The sequence below is a fragment of the Semicossyphus pulcher genome, unplaced genomic scaffold (assembly GCF_022749685.1).
Source record: "Semicossyphus pulcher isolate SPU_LCO1_2020_fin unplaced genomic scaffold, fSemPul1.0.p SCAF_27, whole genome shotgun sequence".
Taxonomy (NCBI): Eukaryota; Metazoa; Chordata; class Actinopteri; order Labriformes; family Labridae; genus Semicossyphus; species Semicossyphus pulcher.
In genome coordinates, this window is record NW_027211701.1 from 2,071,314 (window position 1) to 2,091,874 (window position 20,561).

Here is a 20,561-nt window from a genome sequence, read left to right on the forward strand (position 1 = left end):
CATCTGAAAGCTACCTTTGAAATGAAAAGATAAAGCTTGTTCCTCTGTAATAGTTTATTTCTGCTTTCCACCTCACAGCCTTGCTGTGCGCACAGACAGTAATTCTCGCCTCGTTCCTACACTTCGGTTGGAGCCCAGCGCAACATTCTCCATCGCCAGAGGGACCCATTTCATATTTGGACCTGTGGCTAGTGCTGCTGCAGTAACAGCTCTCCGATTGGCTCAGATTGCGACTCAGGCACAGGTTGCTCTCCAGCAGCTTGCTACCCTAACGACCATAACCGTTGGGAACCAGTGTCAAAACAACGGGATTGCAGCAGCGTTACCTCCTCACCTTGCCCTCCTCAGTCTTCTCAATAGACAGCAGGTATCAGCTGTTGGGTGTAACGTTGACACAAACGGCAAAACTTACAGAAACGCACAACCTTGTCTCTCCGCTGCCATGTATCACCACCACTCCCAGCAACAGGGGTCACAGTCCTTCTCAAATGGGCCGAGGCCCCCCCATCAACAGCCACCTCCAAGTCAACATCAGAATCGCAATCCTTCTGATATGCTGTCACACGCGATGGGTTTCCAATTTCCTCGTCCAACCCAGCTCCCCGATGAACTAGAGTCTGCCCTGGCTATCCGTGGTGCTAGGGACATGGACCACCGGCTCATTGACCACATGAGCCGACCAAACCAACACCAGAACCAGAACCAAAGCTCCGGTTCTGTGATCAGTCAACATGGAAGCTTTGGCTCTAATCCAGTAACGCATGCCTCTGATAATCAGTCTGCCCATCAGCAAGGAGTAGACTGGTCGGGTTACCAACCTCCAACTAAACTGTTTTCCAGTCCTCCACCTAGTGCTGGCCACCAGGCCCAAAGACACCACGGGCCTCAACAGCAGGCCCAGAGTAGCCACGCAGGAAGTATCCAAAGTTGGAAAACCTCTATAAGTGACTTGCAGTCACCCCAAGCCCGGCATCCACTGGGCAGTGGGGATAGTCAGGGTATGTACACACCAGAAAGCGCAGGAAGTATCTTGGCTAGCTTTGGACTTTCAAATGAGGACTTAGAAGTGCTGAGTCACTACCCTGATGATCAGCTAACCCCTGATACTTTACCATTCATACTCCGTGATATTCAAATCAACAAGTCGGGGACACAGAACACTGTAGCGCCTGCTTCATCATCTGCATTCTCATGTGGCATCCAAGAAAGACAGCTACCTCCTTCTCGCTCTTCACCATTGACACATTCACGCTCCCCGGAAGTGCCCAGCCTTCTTACTGTTACACAGACAGCTGGTAAAGTCATTGACTATGGTCATGCCAGTCGGGCAAAGGATGAATCTAGTACAAGAAAGACTTTCAAAAGAGAACAGCTCTCCAGTGAAAGGACAGTTAAAATGTACCCATCTTCATTGCCATCCTCATCAGCTTCAAAAGCAGAGAAAGCTGAAAGACGGCAGGTACGTTTGGAACACACCGAACCAAGCAAGCACGGAGATCAGGACTACCGCAGGACAAGTAGCGACCATCGCAAGAGCAATCGGTCGCCGGGGAGAGAATTTCCACCATCATCCAAGCCTCGTAATCTAGACAGAGACTACAGGCGGGAAGGACCGAAACCTAGGCCCTCATCTGAAACCGGAAGCGAGGCTTCCTTGAGACGATCGCTCTCCTCTTCGTCAAGCTCAAAACCACACAGCAGCAGCAAGAAGTTACCTACCCCCACCATGATAAGTGATTTCTCAGCTGTGTCTCCAAAGGTGTATCCTCATACCTGCTCGCTGTGCCACACACAGTGTGATCAGGAAAAGGTGAGTGCCAACAAGCCCTCGTACCAATTTCCAAACGGAATACTTGCACATATTGAAATTGAGTCAGTAGCCTTGCTTCACCAGACAGTTGTCAAGATGAGAGAGATTCTCAGGACTTTCAAATAGTGTTTTGCATAGTTTTCCCATTGAAATCAACTAGCTTTTAGCCAGAACAACTCATTGTTTGAATAGCATCTGTTAACTGTGATACGCACGCATGGCCACCATCATGAACGAAAAGTGTAGTCAGTGATGAAGCTCCTTTAAACGCAGCTATGAAAACGTCTTGTTCTGAGTGGAACCATTCTGACATTGCTACATTAAGGAAAAGTATGATGTGGGCGGTTGTTTGATTGTTGGGTGTTGCAACATGCTGATCACTCAGATGTTTCATCATCTTGTTCAAATTAGGATCTTCTGACTTTAGTAAATGCCAGAAATGATGAGCAGAAAAACACAGACTGAACATTTTTACATTCAGGAGGCGACTGTCTGGTGAACTAAAAAAGACTTGCTTTCAAACTGTGAAGGTGTCCTGAGAAAGGCCAGAAGAGCCCTTTCTTTTTTGAGCCTATAGTACTAAGCCAACAACTGATAAATCCCAAGTGTTAAAAGATGAGAAAAATTTAGCAAAATTTGGAACAGTTTCTAAACTACAGGTTTTATGTTGTGAAAAAAAGGTTTAATTGATTATAACTATGACAAAGCTTAATGTAGGGAAGAAAAAAGTGCTTAGCAGGGCTCAACACTAACTTTTTAAGGTGGTTGCCAGGTTAGAGACAGGCATCAACTTCTGGTTGCCAAACTGGAAAAATGTTACCTTTTATCTGTCACTTTATAGAATATGAATCTTAAGTTATTAGATAACATATCCATTCTCCACACCTCGTATTGAAAGTACCAGTTACACAGGGTTGTCAAAAGTACCAATGATTTGAAATGATTTAATACAACATGCTTACATCAACTCAATCTTCATTAATTGTACAATCGAAAGCATCGAAACAACTCAAGATTTAAAAACAGATCTACTACCAAATTAAGCCAAAGCTGTGACTTGAGTAAAAGACAGCAGAGGTGGTTAAGCGACTTGAATGGTAAATGAAAACGAGTTACATCCCACATGCATGCCTGCAAACATCCCGAACATGGCTAATTAATAAAAAACAATTGGCAGAGGCCGGGGGAGTTAGTCGGAGAGTTAGTTAGTGACACTTTGAGCAGGCTGGAAATGATCCTCCTTTGTGTGCCTGGGACGTCTTGTTTTTGTCAGGTTTTTTTTTATACTCCTATCGTATCAAAGTTTGATGTTCTGGTCTGATCTTGACAGCCCCAGTAGTGCAGCTCATATTTTTTCACAGATCCATCAGAAATGAATACAGCAGTCAAACGTTAACCACTAACACAACAAATATGAAAACATTTTTGGTTGCCACTGAAGGAAACCAAAGGCCAAGAATTGGTTTCCAATTTCACAAAATGGTTCCATGCAACCTTGCAGATGTTACTGTCGAGCCCTGCTAATGGATTTATGAGATTCAACAAACCGTAATTTATCCGGCATGTTTGTCAGACACCAGACCGGTCTGAAGTTCAGAGGACGTATAAAGAAGACACTTCAACATTTATTTTACTCAAATAATTTGTATTTAATTAACTCATGCAGTAGGTGTAAGGAAAACAAGCCAACCACACCACACAAAGCTTTACAATAACAATGCTAGTTCTACAAATACACAGTTGTTTTATTCATAACTGATTTTATCTGTTGTAGCCTGCAACAACATATAGTGTAACTAGGATTATCAAATTGGTATTGAGATGCTGTTTCATTTGGCATATGAATCCAGGTTATTGATATAAAGGACAATTCAATTTAAAAGTACTTTAGCTGCATGTTTACAAATACATTTATATATTCTAAATAAAGATTTGTTTTGTTTGGACAAATATATTCAAAAAGTTTCTATGAACTGATTAGAAGGCTAATTGAAATATAGTAATTACTGTTGTTAAAGACTCCGTTGTTCAGGTCTCTGGCTTTGGAGTGGAGTTAATCGTGTTCTCAAATGTTTTTTTTATGCCTACATTTTAAACTGGTTTGTCTTCAGTGTCACAACAGTAATTACTTAAAGTTGAATGTGAATGTCCAATTTGTCAAGGATGCAAGTGTGGAATTTTCAAAGATTTGGTGTATTCAGACAAAAGTATTTAATGAGTCCTTTTTCATTCAAGACTCATACTGTCTATATAAAGGTTTTCTTAGATTTATAGGAGTGTTATTATCATTATAAGGGTTCCAGCCTGGTGAATATCAGTCCACTTAATCGTGAATCATTTGACTGTCATGATCTAGTAGAATGTAGTGGTCTTGGTAAAACTTAATGTCAGGATTTTAGGTTTTTCCAACTCTGACTGAATCATTGTAAACTTGGTGAACACAGGGTTTACTTCCCTTTATCACGAATTCTACATAGCTTAGGAAACACACTGGTGAATGAGCAGACTATGGTGTAATACATGGTTAGTCCCTCTTAGGGACCTCGGAACATAATGAGCATTTACATCAGAAAGTCACAAAGTAATTTGTTTTATTTTTGTTTTTTTGATTCTGTCTGTGATTTATATTCTGTCACTTATTTAGATCAATATTCCCACTGAAAATAATGAAAGGTAGAATGGATACAGAGCATGCTAAACATCATTTGAATATGGAATCAAAGAAACTGCTCATCTCAGCCTTTGTCCTTCACTGTAGATAAATAAGGAATCTGATTGGTTTAACATGTAGTCAGTTGTTGATTTTTCATACATGTTAAATGTGTGATGGAGCTTTGTCGAGGATTGTATGTCTGATTGTGACGTCTTTCCTGTCCTATTTGTTGTTTTTCTTCAGGACTGGGTTGACCATATTAACACCGTCAACCACACGGCTGCCTGCAGAGACCTGCGCAACAAGTGAGGACATTTTAATGCAGCCCACTCATACTTTCAATACTGTCATTCTCAAGCACACTGCACAGAACGAAGCTTGGTTTATTAAGTTCTCTTACAGTTTTACTGCTTTCACATTAACGACATGCAGACGAACAAGTTCATCTTCTTGCTACAAGTTTAGTTTTAACTTGCCTGTTTTGTTATGGTTCAGTCCACCGTACCCTCAGGGAAAAAAACATTTGACTCTCTTCATAATTGACTCATTAATGTTGGCAGTCTAACAGAGAGAGTTATGGGTGAGCAATGACACTTGCAGGCCACAGATCCAATGTCGGATAGAGATGAGATAATATACTGTTATTTAGTTTCAGAGCCACACAGAATGAACTCCTTACACATTGCAGATGCAAATGAACAGCTTTGTTCGATACGATGTATTTGCTTATTGTGAGATTCTAATGGATGTTTGTGTGTCTCTAAAGGTACCCTGACTGGAAGCCAAATCCACCAAGGTCAGTAGGACTTCGGGGTCACTCCTGTCAGCTGACAGGTCCAACACTTTTCATATAACTCAACTGTACAAATACGGCCACTTCTCTGTACAACTGTGGTCACAGAATGGTTCTATTTATTGTTTCACAAAGGTTTGCCAAGAGGTCAGTGTTATCAATGTTATAGATTGTTGGGAATTCAGACGCGTTATCAGAACCAGATAACAGAGAACACAATTATAAGAGTTGACTCACGGTCTTGTAAAGAGCAGTTGACTGGTAAGACGATGGCGGAGGAGCTAACATTGAAGATCAAAGTCACGAGGCGTTCGCATGGATTCATGCAGTTTGTAGACGGACACCACCCTCTGGAGCTGTCCTCATATTGAGCCTCATGTGTGTCTGTGACATCATGGTTAAACACAGGTGTTGTCACAAGCTTGTTAACCGGTGGGAACATTGGCTCACCCTGGCATCTCTAGATTCAAATATCTTGTATAAAACTACATATATGGTGTAAAAGGGAAACATCAGTAACAACCTACCTATAGTCTTGGCTTGATAGTAACTGTCTGGTGTCTGTTTTCTATTTGTAATTATGGGCTCTTGAATACACAAGTTAATTCACAACAGTGCTCTGGCAAATCTGTTGAGCCGGAGATATTCTTGCTTTTGACTATGCATTTGCGTGTGCATGATGGCTGCCAGACGTTCCTGCATCTGTTTGGAGCATCAGCTGTGCACATCTTCAAAAATTAACGCTACGGGGACGCAAGCCGCAGTATGCACATGAACAGTAGGGGCTGTGTAGAGGCAGAGGGTGTGTGACAGTTTCAACACAGCAGCAGGGACAACAATGGTAGAAAGTTCTGAAGACAAGCTGATAGACCAAGTCGATATTATCCACATCTGTACGATGTGTCGTTGCCACTGCACAGAGACTAACATGCCTGTCAAACAGCTGCAGACACATAAGTTCTGTTTTAGAAGTCGACATGGAAACCTGCAAAACTAAATGGAAACAAGTCCGGGACCGTTACGTCCGTGCCCGGAGGAACATGTTGGAGGGACGGAGTGGGGACGGTGCAGACGGTGTGATCTCTCCACCGAACACACAAAAGCTGTCACTGTTTCTGCTGTGATCTCAGAATGAACATAACAGTAGCCTCCTCGAGTGTCTCCATGTCTGTTGTTTACATCCTGCACATATAGTACTTCCATACGCCCTGAGCTCTCTGGTGCGCCCTCTAGAGGTATCCTCCAGTAACACGCCTACTGCATAGATAATATGTGAATAATTATGTTCATGACGCAGACGGGTGTGTACGTGAAAGCAAGATAAAAAAGCAAGAATATCTCCAGCCTTAGCAATCTGAACTCTTATCCACAGGCACAAAAAGAAATGAAAACACTGATCAATGAAAGTGAAGGCCTTTATACCGCTTAACTCACAAGTTAACCTGCATCAGTGTTGTTGTGTTCTTTCCCTCGTTGTTTGTTAATGAATGTTGTGTTTGATCCAGTCGACGACATGGCAGCCGAGCTTCGTGGGATTCCAAGGATCAATCTCCATCCCATCCTGCGTCTCGATCCGTCTCGTGTTCTCTTTCCCCGAGTCCACCTCACAGCAAACACCGGGTGGGCCCCCCTCACCACAGGCCACACGGGAGGCCGTACTCCCCTCATCACCACCCTCGTCACCAACACTACACGGGTAAAAACAACAATGCTTTACAGAAGGCACAACTTTTTTAAAAGCAGGAATTTTCTTCCTCATAGCAACAAGAGAACCCCTCAGCTGTTCCTCTGACTGCCGTGTTATTTCACCTCTGAAATCTTGTCATTGTTTGCATATATTTAATGTCTACATCGTCAGCAAAGCAAAAGGGCTCCCACTTTGAACCTTGGCAGCCTCTCTGTGTGTTTTTACAAAACATTTGCTCTAATCATTTAAATTTATTGATTTACGTTCTGTTTTTCATAAAATTGTCCGATTTAAATTCCTTTATTTCTGAATATTTCTTCACACCATTTCTCTCTGCTCTCCTGTGTTTCACGGCGTGTCCACAGGTGATCCCTCTCGCAGTGGTCTGAAGCGTCCACACGATGACTCAAAAAAGTTCCCTGCTGACGTGAGCCGACACCCGTCGTACTCCAAGGCGGGTCACAGCTCGAAACACGGACCATCACAGTTCACCAAGACTTTCAAGAGCGGGACGAAGCCTGGAACCAAGACGACTAAGACGGCAGGTGGCAAGGCCGCTGACGTGGTGGGTATCTATTTAGCTGTTTCAACCTTGACGTGGAAGAACACTATTTGGACCAAATATTTGTTATTGATCTCAGCTGAGCTCACAGACACTAGAGGCTGATTTCGCACACGGAGCTTTAAATCATGTAGATCTGAATTTTTCCAGTTTTCTAGTCACTTCAGTATTTTCTCAACCACATCGACATTATGAACAAAAATTCACAGTTTAAATATTTGATTAAAGCAGTAAAAAGTAACATTGGTTGAATTTCTTCTAAAACGTGCTTTTTTGTTTCTAGTGTTCCAAACCTCCAGCAGCCAAGAAGAAGAAGAAAGCGGTGACTCCAGCCTCTCAGGATTCGTCCGTCGCAGATCGACTGGTTTATCTGACAGGAATCCCAAAGGATGCTTCCGAACAGGAAGTTACCGACTTGGTCGGGTCCTTTGGCAAAATCAACAACGTGATCCTCATGCCGTGCTCCGAGGAGGAGAGTGAGAAGGGAGAAGGTCAAAAGGTGCTTTTTAAGTGTACTATCAACGTTTTTGATGCATTTTGCATAAACTCTAACTTTCATAAGTTTAGAGCACGAGCCTGCAGTAAGCTTTGAAGGGGTCTGAACCATAGACTGTATAAATAATGGATGTAGCCGCCGTGACGTCACTCATGGGTTTCTCTACCACGTTAAATGAAGCCGAAATATGGCCGCCGCCATGTTGGTTTTCTGGAGCCAGAAGTGACCAAATTTGGATGAGAGAAAGTAGTAGAAAGAAGTCCGCTGGAAACGTTTTAATGTTGGCTTGTAATTATGGAAAACTTTGATAAACATGTGCTTCAGTCAGACACATTTTTGACTCCTGTAGGCTGATGTAGGAGTTTGGTGTTCTGAACTGAAAAAAGGAACAAAAGGTTGAATTGAACAGTTCAGTTTGATGTAAATGACTAAATTCTGAGTCAAGTTTAACCCTGCTTACGAGAAATGCTTGAAAATATTTAATTCAGCAGTTTGTCCCTCCTGATTCCTAGAAAACGGCAGCCTTGGATGTTACACATGTCATTGTGGTTTCTGTCTTTGTCACCCTCCCCTGCTGCAGGCGTCCGTCTGCATGGTGAAGGCTGAAGACGCTCAGGCTCTGGCTATCTCCACAAATCTGTCCATCAGAGAGCAGCAAATCACTGCGTCAACAGCCAAGGTACGGTGCAGAGAGTACATGCATGCACTGATGCTGTATGCTGAAGGAACCCTTTGATTCATTACTCCCAGAATGATATGGTTAAAGCAGACGATGGTTTTAAGAGGAGTTACTGCTGAAACACAAACACACGCCTTCTTTCATTTTGGCCCCCAAATATATTTTGTTTGTTTGTTTGTTTGTTTTAGAAACCTGAAGTAGAGCAGTCTCCTGATGCCAACAGCAGGTATGTCACATCTTGAACATTTTCTCTTTTAATGAATAATACTCACATTCCACCCTGCACATCAAACCGGCTCTGTCTGCACTCAGGTATGAATATTTGTGTCTTCACAGCAAACCCGCTCCAGGAGCCGACAAAGGCGCCGTCACGGAAGACACTGGTAGGAAAACAAAAGCCGTTAATAACCACTCACGATAATATTTGAAACAATATTTGGATTGTAGTTGAAACTAATGCTGCAACTACTTATTTTATTCGTTATTGATTAATCTGCTGAATATTTTTGGGGCTATTCAAAAGATTATTCAAGATGGTGACGACTTCAAATAGCTTCTTTTGTTAACCAAACAGTACAAAAACAGCTGCGTGTGGGCGTTGTACCGGACCGTCGTGGTGTAGAGGGAGCTGAGTCTGAAGGCTCACCTGTGGTCATGAGCTTTGGGTAGAGATCGAAAGGATGAGATCACAGATACAAGCGGCTGAAATGAGTTTCTTCCGGAGGGTGTCTGGGCTCAGCTGTAGAGACAGGGTAAGAAGCTCAGACATCCAGAGGGAGCTCATAGTAGAGCCGCGACTCCTTCACATTGAAAGGAACCAGTTGAGGTGGTTCGGGCATCTGATTGGGATCCTCCTGGGCGCCTCCCTGTGGAGGTTTTCTAGTCACACCCAACTGGGAGGAGACCCCAGGGCAGGTCAGAGCTCGCTGGAGGGATTATGTATCCTGTCTGGCCTGGGAATGTCTCTGCAGTTTGGTGGAGCTGTTTATCAAAGACGTTAGCAATGTGTCTTTAATTATAACTGCCAACAGAAATCACACGTGTGTCACAACGCCTTACCTCTGTTGTATGTCTATGCTTACCTCCGGTAGTAGTGTACCTGAAAGTAAAAGTAGTTGTTAGTGCGACCTCACAGTGATCAGGTCTATTAAAAATGTGCTAATTGTTGCTCTATTTGCACTTTGCCCCCCCCCCCCCCACTGCAGCAGCTGACGCTGAGCAGAAGACTTCTGATGAGGTACATGAACACACACACCTTAATTATAACTTGTGTAAAAGTCTATTTAAATGTGGTCCCTCACATCCTGCTCCACTGTCTCCAGCTGAAGGGCACGGTGCTGATCACAGGACTTCCTGAGAGCGGCTGGTCAGAGAGTGACATCATCAAGCTGGTGCAGCCGTTCGGGACGCCCTCTGACATCATCCTGGCAACACAAATCGGAAAGGTTGGTACAGTTTAACTTTTGGGTTTACAGTTATCTTTTCTTTGTTATTTAAGACACTTTGAATGTAAAATATGACAAAACAAAACATAGAAATCCGTGTATGCGATGGTTGTATATAGTCTGCAGAATTAACTGTCCGTACAGAATGATTTCTGCAGAGATTGTTGACTTGTTTTTACCGTTAACTGGTTTCTATTTCATGTATTTTAAACTTCCTCTTTGTGCTTTAGGTGCTTGTGTCAGTGTCAGACCAGGAGACAGCACAGGAGATAGTCAAAGTCACCTCCTTTATACCTGCAAAGATCGGAGACACTGAGCTGAAGATAATCCATCTCAAGCAGAGCATCGGTCTCAGCACGCCGGTACGGCTCTCATCACTTTCGCTCAAAACTACATTTAACATGTTTTTCTCTGTTTCCATCTAATGTGATTTTAATGAGCAAACTGTTGGTGCGTTGATATTTTACTTACAGTTTGTATTGAAACGTTTGTGTGAGAATAACTGATGATTAATAGTAAAACAAATCTCTTTACACAGGTGGCTCTCTACAATCTCCTGATGGGATCAGCGGCCCCATTAGTGAGTATTCCTACCATCTATTTTACTGTCCCATTAAATGGTGAATAATGCTTCGTAATCAGAGTCCAAAATTAACACTCGCCAAATGTGGGTTAAAATCTTATGTTGGCAAAAAAGATGCGTAAGGCCAGACGCCACTGGCAGGTTGCTGGACTTAAGCAGTATTTACATGAATCCACTCGACTCCACTCTTCAACTCACGTCACTGTAACTCAAACTGTATGATCGCGTTTAGATTCTGCGCTCTGGTGGCAGCATGCAACGTATGACCGCCATTAACTGTATCACAATTTTCGGTTCGACTCTCGCCGTGCACCGTTGCTGTGCTTAAACAAATAGATGGCAATTAAAACGGGTTAAAAACAATGAATAAAGCAGTTTCTAGTTACAAATCAGTGTTTCTCCAATGTCTTCAGGGGCCGCGAGCTGAGCTGAGCAGATATCCAGTGACTAAACGACAATTAAACTATTAGTTTAACAAGACGAGGTCAAAACCTCGTATGTGGCTGACTGCATCAGGCCAATGTGCACTTTTGTGGGCAATGTGTTACAAGGACTGTCCTTATGAGGCTGATGACAACGTGTTTGAAAGCAGGTGCGCGCTGCAGACGTAGGTGAGGACAGAATCAGGTTTATTGCCAAGTATGTTTACACAGACAAGGAATTTGTTTTGGTGGTTTTGGTGCAGAACAATTAACACAGAACTAGAATAAAATAAGTAAAAGACTTAAATAGAATAAGATAAAAATAAAAGGAAATAAGAATTAAAATATAAAAAGCATTAAAAGCGGACGAGCAACGGAGGAGCAACCTACTGCCCGAACAAAGTATCCAGAGCCGTAAAGACAGAGTCACATCAGTGGAGGTCCAATATGCTCCATGATCCGCCATTGCAATGTTGCAACTCTCTCTCTTTACGGCTCTAAGGTACTGTCGGTCAGTCAGTCAGAAGCAGACCCATGTGTAGGGCTGACCCCAGCGGTCAGCCAGAAATGACAGTAATGTGACTTGAAACTCTAAGTTGTCGCCTGGAAATGTTCAAATCAAATCAAATCATGATGTAGAGCGTCAGGAGGCTGTAACAGCGTCATTTTTTTGACATATAATTAACATTAACCTGATTGATTGATGGTTGTACGCTGGCTCACAAACAGCTGATTGTTTCTTTGCGTCCTGCAGGAGAGTCCCGCTCCAGTCGGCTGGAGCAGCCTGTTGGTGATCAGTAACGTTCCCAACACGCCGTCCGGCTCGTCTGAGGTCCAGAAACTGGTGCGACGCTTCGGTACCGTCATCAAGACCCTGGTGCTCAACAGCATGGTGAGGGCTGCCTGTCTCTATAAAAGCTGAGCCCGCTGCCACACCATTCTTCTTTTAAAGGTAAAGAAATCTCACACGATGTTTCGTCTCTTCCTGCGCAGGTCATTTGTGAGATGGCGACCGCAGCCATGGCTCTCTCCGTCTTCAAACGCTTCCAGACGTTTCCGTGCATCATCCAGAACAACCCTCTGTTCTTCTCCCGCAAGCCCGACCCCAGAGCCAACACACAGACCAAGGTCATCGCTGCATACCTGGACTCATCAGAGGTCAGTTGAATCCACCACTGGCTTTACTTCCTGCAGCTTTAATGTCTGTGTTTGATGTGAAACTGATCAATGCTTCCTTGTCTCTGGTCAAAGGAAACACCTGCAAATGGACAAGGCAGCAAAACACCAGCAGCTGCAGAGGAAGAGGAGGCGGCAGCTAAAGAGGTTTCTGGATCTCTACAGGAGGATAGGGAAAAAGACGGTGACGAGAAGGAGGAGAAGATGACGAGCAACGAGAAGATGGTTGTTGAAGAGGAAGCTTCGGGAGAAAGCCGTAGCAAAGATGACAACAAAGACGTCAAAAAAGACGAGCTTACTGAAGCTGCTTCTGAGTCTGTGGCTGCACCAGAAGCCAAAGCTGATGTAGACTTGGAGGCAAACATGATGGAAACAGCAGTTGTTGAAACTGCCATGGAAACGGCAGAAGAGAAGAAAGATGGTGATGCATCCTCAGCAGGAGACGACAAAACTGCTGCTGGTGAAGAGAGTAAGCTAACTACCTCTGATGGCAAAGCAGCTTCCCAGGACTCGCCTGTGCCAGGGCTCCCAAAGGTAAAATGTCCTGAACACAAGGTCCCTGCAGATCCTAAAAAAGACTTCAATCTAGTTTTTCAGATTCAGGTTCTTAAAATATCTGAAATAGTGGGAAAGGAAGGATTACATTTGATCAGGGCAGAATATTTCAGCTCTTGCAAAGCATTTACCATTTTACCACTCGTACAATACAAATGTTAACATCCACACAGTCTTTGGGGAAATGCTTCCAGATTCAGGAAGGACAGGAAGTTCAGAACAGACAGAATTTCATCCGCTCAAAAAATAGAAACGGTTAACTCTGAAGCTTTCTTACAATCGCTCTACTTAGCTGCGTTACATTAAAATAAACCTTTCCATTGATGGTGAAGTGAGACAAGGTGGCCGGGACAGTGTGACTGCAGCTCCTCATTTTTCTACTCTCAACTTTTCAGTTACCGTATTGGTCTGAATATAAGACACTTTTTTCTCCTTGAAATACATCTGAGAAATCGGGATCATCTTATATTAGGAGTCTAGACTTTTAAAGGCCAATACACATTCATAACAGCAGACGGCGCCACTTATCTGTACAGCGAGTGTACCCCTCATGACTGAGGCCAGCCGTCACTCCAAGCCAGGGGGATGAAAGACGGAGAGACACGGTGATCGTCCAGAACAAAGTGGCTCAAAAGTTGGCGGAGTTAACCAACTTCTGAGGCAAAGTTATGATGCTAATTTTAAGATAATTGTTGTCACAAAATGTAATGTTCAAAAATGGCGAGCCCAAAAAGATTACAGGGCCACCATAGCGCCACGTAGCCCCGCAGCTAGCCATGCCCTTCCACCTGTGCTCTCCGCAGGCTCAGCCCTGGTTAAGACACCAGGGCCACACTTTGGGTAAGCTCCTGGGAGTCCCCCAGGACCGGGCCTGCCCTCCTCAGCCCGGAAAAACACATCATCAGGCCGCCGAACCACGGTGTCTCAAAAATGCTAACAGCCTTAGCTAACAGATGGTAACAGAGAAAATCGTGCTGTGGTCCTCAAAGGGACCACTTTCAAGAGACTGACAGGAGAGTGGTGAGTGTGTTACTGAACAACAGAAAGTCTTCAAAAAGTCTTTCTGGAAAATAGTCTTGAAAAGGGGGGGTCGTCTTTTAATGAATATGGCACATTAACCAGTCTTTAAACGCAGCCCCGGCCCATATAAATTGACATTAATGAGTTCTGACATCTCCTTTTGATCCCCATTTCACCAGGTTACTCAGGCGATGGTGAACGTGCTGCTTGAGGAGTGTCGAACAAGAACCGCCAGCAATTCAATCAACAGCACCACAGCTCCAACCAATGGACAACAAAAAGGAATAAAACCGCAGACAGAGCAGGGCGAAAAAGCAGCCGCGGCAGAGACCAAAGTGCCGGTCAAGAACCAGGCAGAGGAGGAGGCGAAGAAGCAGGAGAGGGAGCAAAAAGAAAGGGATGCAAGAAAGGAGAAGGAGAGGAAGGATAGGGAGAGGAGGGCCTGGGAGAAGGAGGAGAGGGCCAAGAAGGAGAGGGAGCGGGACGAAAGAGCCAGGAGGGAGAGGGAGAAGAGGGAGGAGGAAAGGAGAGACAGAGAGAGGAGAGAGAGGAAGAGGATGCACGGTGAAGGCTCGACAGGATGGAGGTCCAGCAGGTCGGAGGGAAGCAGGCGGAGCTCCGGGAGGGACGAACCGAATAAAAACTCAGAAGCTGCGAACAAAACGGTAAAAGAACAAGTCAAAGTGGTGATTTAAATCTTTCCTGCTTGATCTTCAGTGTAATGTTTTTGTCCTGTGGCACGTTTAGGAGCAGCAGGAGGAGGAGTTCGACGAGTTTCCCTTCAACCTGAGTGACTTTGTGACGGTGGATGAAGTGGGAGATGTGACTGACCTTCCTAGCTCTCCTTCTTCTGATGTTCGCATGGAAACCACAGAGGGAGAGGAGGACGCTCCCGTGTTGGCCCAAAAGGACGACCCAGAGGTACAAATTAGCTTCTACTTACGGTTTCTAAGTTAATGGGGTCTCTGAGGGACGAATTCACACAGACTGAATCACAGCTGCTGATCACGACGTGATCTGAGAACATTTCTCATGCAGTGTTTTTAAAAACTGAATTTCAGTTAATAAAGTTTGATGTGTTTGATACTTAAGCCGCAACTTTTTCCGGCACATTTTGCAGACAGGGGATCCGTCGTCGTCAATAACTCCCTGGTCATTCTCGGTGAACCCAAAATGCCCCCACGCTGTCTCTGTTTCTTTGGTGGATGCAAAGCTTGACTGCGTGGCCCCTTTGCAAAGTAAAGCTGATGTAGCCTCAGTGTCTCTTGATAAGCACGTCACATTAAGCTGGTGCAGCACAGGTGTCACTTTGTTTTTGTTCCGAGCAGGTTGCGCCAAAAATAATGTACAGGCCCCTTTTTTAAGAGTGAGAACAGAATGGCCCGGTGTAGCGGAGCCTTCACAGTTCAATAAGCATGATGTTTGAAAGCGCGGTTAGCAGTGAAACCTTTTAATCGCTGCATCACTACTCAAGTCGTTAATAAATCCACTCTAACTGGCTGTTAGCGCTGGTGTTTGTGATTTGGACATCTTACCATGAGGCTTGTTTGCACAGAAAGTGAACAATTTGGCTCCAACTTTATGCATATTAAGTGATTCAAGTATGTGCAAACGGCACCGCAGCACTGAGAACAGTGAGAGATGCCTTAACCATTAGAGGGTGCTCTGATTATAAAATATATTTTTGTCTCGTTCGTGCAGATTTACAGGCTGTAAAACCCACGTGATCTTTTCTGAATTTACCCCTGAGACTTATTTCCACTCTGTAATGACATCACATCCTCTTCCTGTAATCTGATTCCAGGACACGCCCTCCACGGTTACCACGGAAACGGGAACATCAGACGTCGCAGCAACCCCGGTGAAGTCTGAAGAGCATGAATCAGAATCTGAACCTGTGACCGTGTCAGCAGCCGAGACTTCAGACGGTGTGGCGTCATCAGAACTGGCCCCTGGTCCGGTCCTCTCCACTTCAGCATCCCCTCCACCGGATCCACAGTGCGACTCCTCCCACAGCCAAACAGACGTGCCAACCTGTCAACCAGAAGCACCTGAGACAGGTACGAGCTCACACTGATTCAGCCTGGATCATGAACAGGAAGCACCATCTTTCATGACATTCTGCTTTTATTTTCAATCCTAAAATCATTACATTATTTTCATTACTGTTTAGAAACCACACTGACAGCCACACTGGGCTCCACCATCAAGGTTGAAGTCCTCCCCACGCCAGCTGAGTCCTCCTCAAACAGCCCAGCCACAGGGGTAGTGACGGCTGAGAGTGAGGACGAGGTGAAAGAACACGATGGTCTCAACAACATTCAGGTTAAAGAAGAGAAGGAAGAGATGGTGGTGTCAAACAAACAAGAAGAAGAGGAGAAGATGCAGGAGGAAGAGGACAGCAAGACTGGACCTCCTGCTGCAGAGACGGGTACAGTTTATATGGTTTAGTTTGTTAGAGGCAGCTTCACCGGAGGGGTAGGACGTTCAGGCTTTAGACTTTATTTGCTGTTTTATATGTAGAGATGTTCCAATATTGAATCAGGAATGCGACAGAAACAGCCTAAAATGTGTTATCAAGTAGAGGTTTAGGCACCAGTCTGAGACCACACTTTGACCGGCAACGGTGTGGTGCTCAGGAAATCAGTGTTTTTCCATCACACATTATGAGAGCTATATTCCTATTTTAAAACTCCATGTAAAAATTAAATCTCTGATGCTCCTCTGAGGACACGAGATGTCATTCATGATTACTTAAAGGCACTTATGTGGCCAGAAGATGAAAAAGTATTTTTGCGTACCCTCCAATGTGACCATGAATGCTGCCAGTTACAGTCTGGAGCTCGGGACGTACAAGCTAGCTAGCAGGTTAGCATCTATGCATCCCTGATTCTTTCCATCAAACATTATGAAATGAATCTGTCTATGCACAATATCTGTCAGATATGCTATCAAGGTTTCTGTGAATGTGTTTTTAAATTCAATACTCATCAGTTGTTCCTTAAGAAAAAGAAAGAGAGAAGCACACACACACACACACACACACACGCACACGCACACGCACACGCACACACACGCACACACACAGAGCGGATGATGCAGACCAGCTCTCCATGTGAATCACATAGAGACTAATGCGTTTCTCCCCTTTCTACCATCGGTCTGTAGCCGTGTGTATAATGATGATCTCCTGTTGTCGCTGAGTTTTTGTTTGAAGTTTATTACTGCTGCTTAAAACGGTAATGAAACATGTAAATATCGATCACAAAGTATTCTGCTGGTCTCCTGGAAACTTTAAGATCCAGATGTCCAGTGACCAAAGTTCATGCACTTTAAAGATCAAGTTAAAGATGACCCAGATGTAAGAAGTGACAGTGATGGGAAACGGTAAGAACTGAAATGTTTTAATGTTAGACCAGTTGGCCAACTGCCTCCGTAAATGACGACGTGTACAGTCTTAAGTTTGAGAGCTGGCACTACAAGAATGTAGAAATGAGCCAGTTGAGGTGGTTTGAGCATCTGATTAGGATGCCTACCGGGCGCCTCTCTGTGGAGGTTTTCCAGGCACATCCAACTGGGAGGAGACCCCGGGGCAGACCCCGAGCATGCTGGAGGGATTATACATCCCACCTGGCCTTGGAAAACGTTGCTAGGGAGAGGGACATCTGGGCCAACTTGCTTAGCCTGCGGCCACGGTGACCCGACCCCGGATAACTTGAGAAAAATGGATGGATGTGTGGACTTGTATCGGAGTTATACTGCTATCGGCCAAAGCTTGAGTCTAGAATTCGGATCGGTAACAGCAAGGAAAAACATGGTATCAGAACATTTGTACTTGTGATAGGTAGGAAGGATCCCATTTGAAGGGCACGATTACAAAGAAATCTGGATGCTCCTGCTCATGAAAAACCAGGACCAGTTTTTGTTTACATCAGTCTGTTTTAACGAGGTCTCTGTTTCTAACAGGAAAGCACGAGAGGACTGAAGAGCCAACAAACACTGAAGAGGAGACAGTGAGGAAGAAAATAAAGACAGAAACTCCCCCCACCACGGACCCCTCCCTTCCTCCTTTTGACCCCAGCTGCCCAGTTGGTAAGACACTGTCTCTGTTTCTTCACCTTGTCTCATTTGATTGAGGTCAACATCTGATGTGTGTGTGTGTGTGTGTTGTGTTTTGACAGGTATGGAGTTCTTGGTCCCAAAGACGGGTTTCTTCTGTAAGGTGTGTAACAGGTTCTTCAGCGGAACCAAAGAGGCTGAGATCAGCCACTGCAAAACCCTCAAGCACTACGAGAACCTACAGGTAGGTCAGACACACACACTATAAAAATTGACATTGGTTTATAAGAACGGTTAGTTCGTATCGAATCTATGTTTACAGATTCTACATAGAAATGTAGAAAGCATTGCATTAACCAATGCAGCGCACAGAAAAGGAAGTCTTCACCGGAAGTCATTTATCGCTAATCGCTGGCTAAAGTGGACACACCTGACATGCTCACCATTGTCTCCAGAGGCTATATCATCTCAGACAGTAGCCGATGGGTTCCGAGATTGGTTCATTTCCAACAATATATGTGTTAACAAGCCACTGTAGATCAGTAAGTCTTGTGCTCTGCGGGGTTAAATAAGTGTTTTTGTAAATGGAGTCTGGTGTGTTTGCAGAGAGCGATGTAACGTCTGTTTCTGCTTTAAAACAATCATCTTCCTCTGTAACAATAAGGTCTATCTCTGTAGGGATCCTTTCTGTCATGTTGTCACACACTTAGAATAACAATCTGAGCCTGTCAGTGCAAACAACAAGAACTTTTAGTGGACGACTTTTGATGGCGAGCATTTGCCTGAAAGATTACATTGTAGGCTGTTTGTGGCCGCTGGCTCAAGAAATCTTCTGCAGCAAATCCAAAACTTTTGTAACTTCTTAAATTTGATTTGAGGTATTGGATGATCGTTCCAGTCTAATCCAGTTTCCTTGTTAATTCTCTTCTAGAAACACTTCCAGACCAGGAAGACGGCCGGTGACACTAAGAATCGTGACTGTAGCTGAATGTGGCTCTGAGACTGCCGACTGAACTTAGCATTCCCCTCCGTTTGTATGGTCGCTTCATTTCTCATTAAGGGTCCAGATTCTCACCGTGGTGTAGATTAGCCTCATGTCCCGTCTCCGTTTGAGTATGTGATTGTGATTTTTCATGAACTATTAAAAAAACGAGTGAAAAGTATGTAAAGTGGACGGTTTATTGCTCTCAGTCAATAAAATGTTTGTACTAAATTGTCTGTTATCACTTATTCACAATGTAATTCAACTATATTCAAAACTCTATTACAGACTCGAGGTCCAGATAAAAAGTCAAGACAATACACAAAATAACAAATACCATACAAGTTTGTTTGTACACACGCGCACGGCCTCCTTCACTACCAGAAAAATCCCCATCCACACAAGCACGCAAAGACACAACAGGAACATGTTAACATGGAGGAGGCGGGCTTTATGACCTATACTGCAGCCAGTCAGCAGGGGGTGCCCGAAATGTTTTGGCTTCACTTTTAGGGAGCTGTCATGTCGTCCATCTTTTTATACAGTCTCTGGTGTGGACATGGCCTGAGACAAACAACTAAACAAAAACAGCAAATCAACACCAAAATGCATTTGGTCTTCTCAAAATCAGAATACCATCACCAAAATGTCACACCGGTGTACATAAGGCTTCTTGCTCTTTGGTTTGTTGTGCTCAGTGTGTAGGATGACAGGTGTTGTAGTGACGGAGAGATAAACAATAGTACTTTGACTGGAACACTGGGGGAGTGATTCCTGTGGGAAACTGTGGTAGAAATAACTTCCAGCAGACAAGATCCAAGACTTACAAATAACGAATGCTGAGTAAGCCTGCAGACTAACTTTATATATCACATGTAAATACAACTCTATTTATACAGTCCCAATATGAATGTAAGAAGCATTGAATGGGCCCTTTCACCTTTGTGCATGTTGGGGTGTTAAGGATCGGATCCCATGACCCATCCCTAAGGGGTGTGTCGCAGCAGCGGTGTGTTTCAGTCGACACTTTTTCATGTGAGAAGGACAGTGCACAAATAAGTTACGTGTGATTTTCTGTGGCCACTAGGTGGCAAAAGTGGACACATTATTCATGCATTTTAGTGAAGCACACGAACAACTTTCTTTTTCATGGCGAGAGAAAACAACTTCATGTTTCCTGGCAAAACCATAAACTTGGCATGGCCACGCCCTTTGATGGAAAACATCTTTTAAATGATATTCTCATATTTTAATGGGTTTCACATTTTTGGGTGTGAAAAAGTGAAAACTGCATAATTCCGTGTTTTTCCAGTAATAAAAGGTCCTCGGGCCCGAATAAACAAATAATAACATCCTAATCCTTTATACTGCTATATATTAATCCACCGGTGTCTGTTCCCCTTCTTTAGATATTGTTCAAGCGGCAACCTCCAGTGTTGAAAAATGCGGAAGTGCAAAAACCGCAGTTCCTCTAGTGTCCACTTGAGGCTCCAGAAAATGTGAAAATACTGTTGGAGCTAACTGTAGGGGGGGTGAATTAATTTATAAGACACCCACTTTAATTACATCCAGCCTTAAATGAGAATTAGAACAGAATCTCCTCTGTGGGAAACATGAAGTTAAACCAGCTCATTCACCA

The 20,561-nt window shown here is 44.0% G+C and overlaps 1 protein-coding gene across 1 annotated transcript; it reads left to right on the forward strand.

Moving 5' to 3' along the window:
• Positions 1-360: 360 nt before the first annotated feature.
• LOC138604875 (zinc finger protein 638-like) lies at positions 361-19,153 on the forward strand. The gene is made up of 23 exons (XM_069676905.1): positions 361-1,810; positions 4,707-4,768; positions 5,230-5,259; positions 6,762-6,952; positions 7,309-7,508; positions 7,789-8,004; positions 8,582-8,680; positions 8,869-8,906; positions 9,017-9,063; positions 9,886-9,917; positions 10,003-10,125; positions 10,356-10,487; positions 10,664-10,705; positions 11,885-12,022; positions 12,124-12,288; positions 12,382-12,840; positions 14,061-14,546; positions 14,629-14,802; positions 15,686-15,941; positions 16,055-16,312; positions 17,848-17,973; positions 18,063-18,184; positions 18,872-19,153. The coding sequence occupies exons 1-23, from the start codon at positions 443-445 to the stop codon at positions 18,926-18,928; spliced, it is 4,821 nt and encodes a 1,606-aa protein (XP_069533006.1). The 5' UTR covers positions 361-442; the 3' UTR covers positions 18,929-19,153.
• The last annotated feature ends 1,408 nt before the right edge of the window (positions 19,154-20,561 follow it).

Coding starts and splice junctions, on each gene's coding strand:
- LOC138604875 (XM_069676905.1), top strand. CDS start 443: ATGTATCACCACCACTCCCAGCAACAGGGGTCACAGTCCTTCTCAAAT. Junction 1,811..4,706: donor CACAGTGTGATCAGGAAAAG/GTGAGTGCCAAC, acceptor GTTTTTCTTCAG/GACTGGGTTGACCATATTAA. Junction 7,509..7,788: donor GTGGCAAGGCCGCTGACGTG/GTGGGTATCTAT, acceptor TTTTGTTTCTAG/TGTTCCAAACCTCCAGCAGC.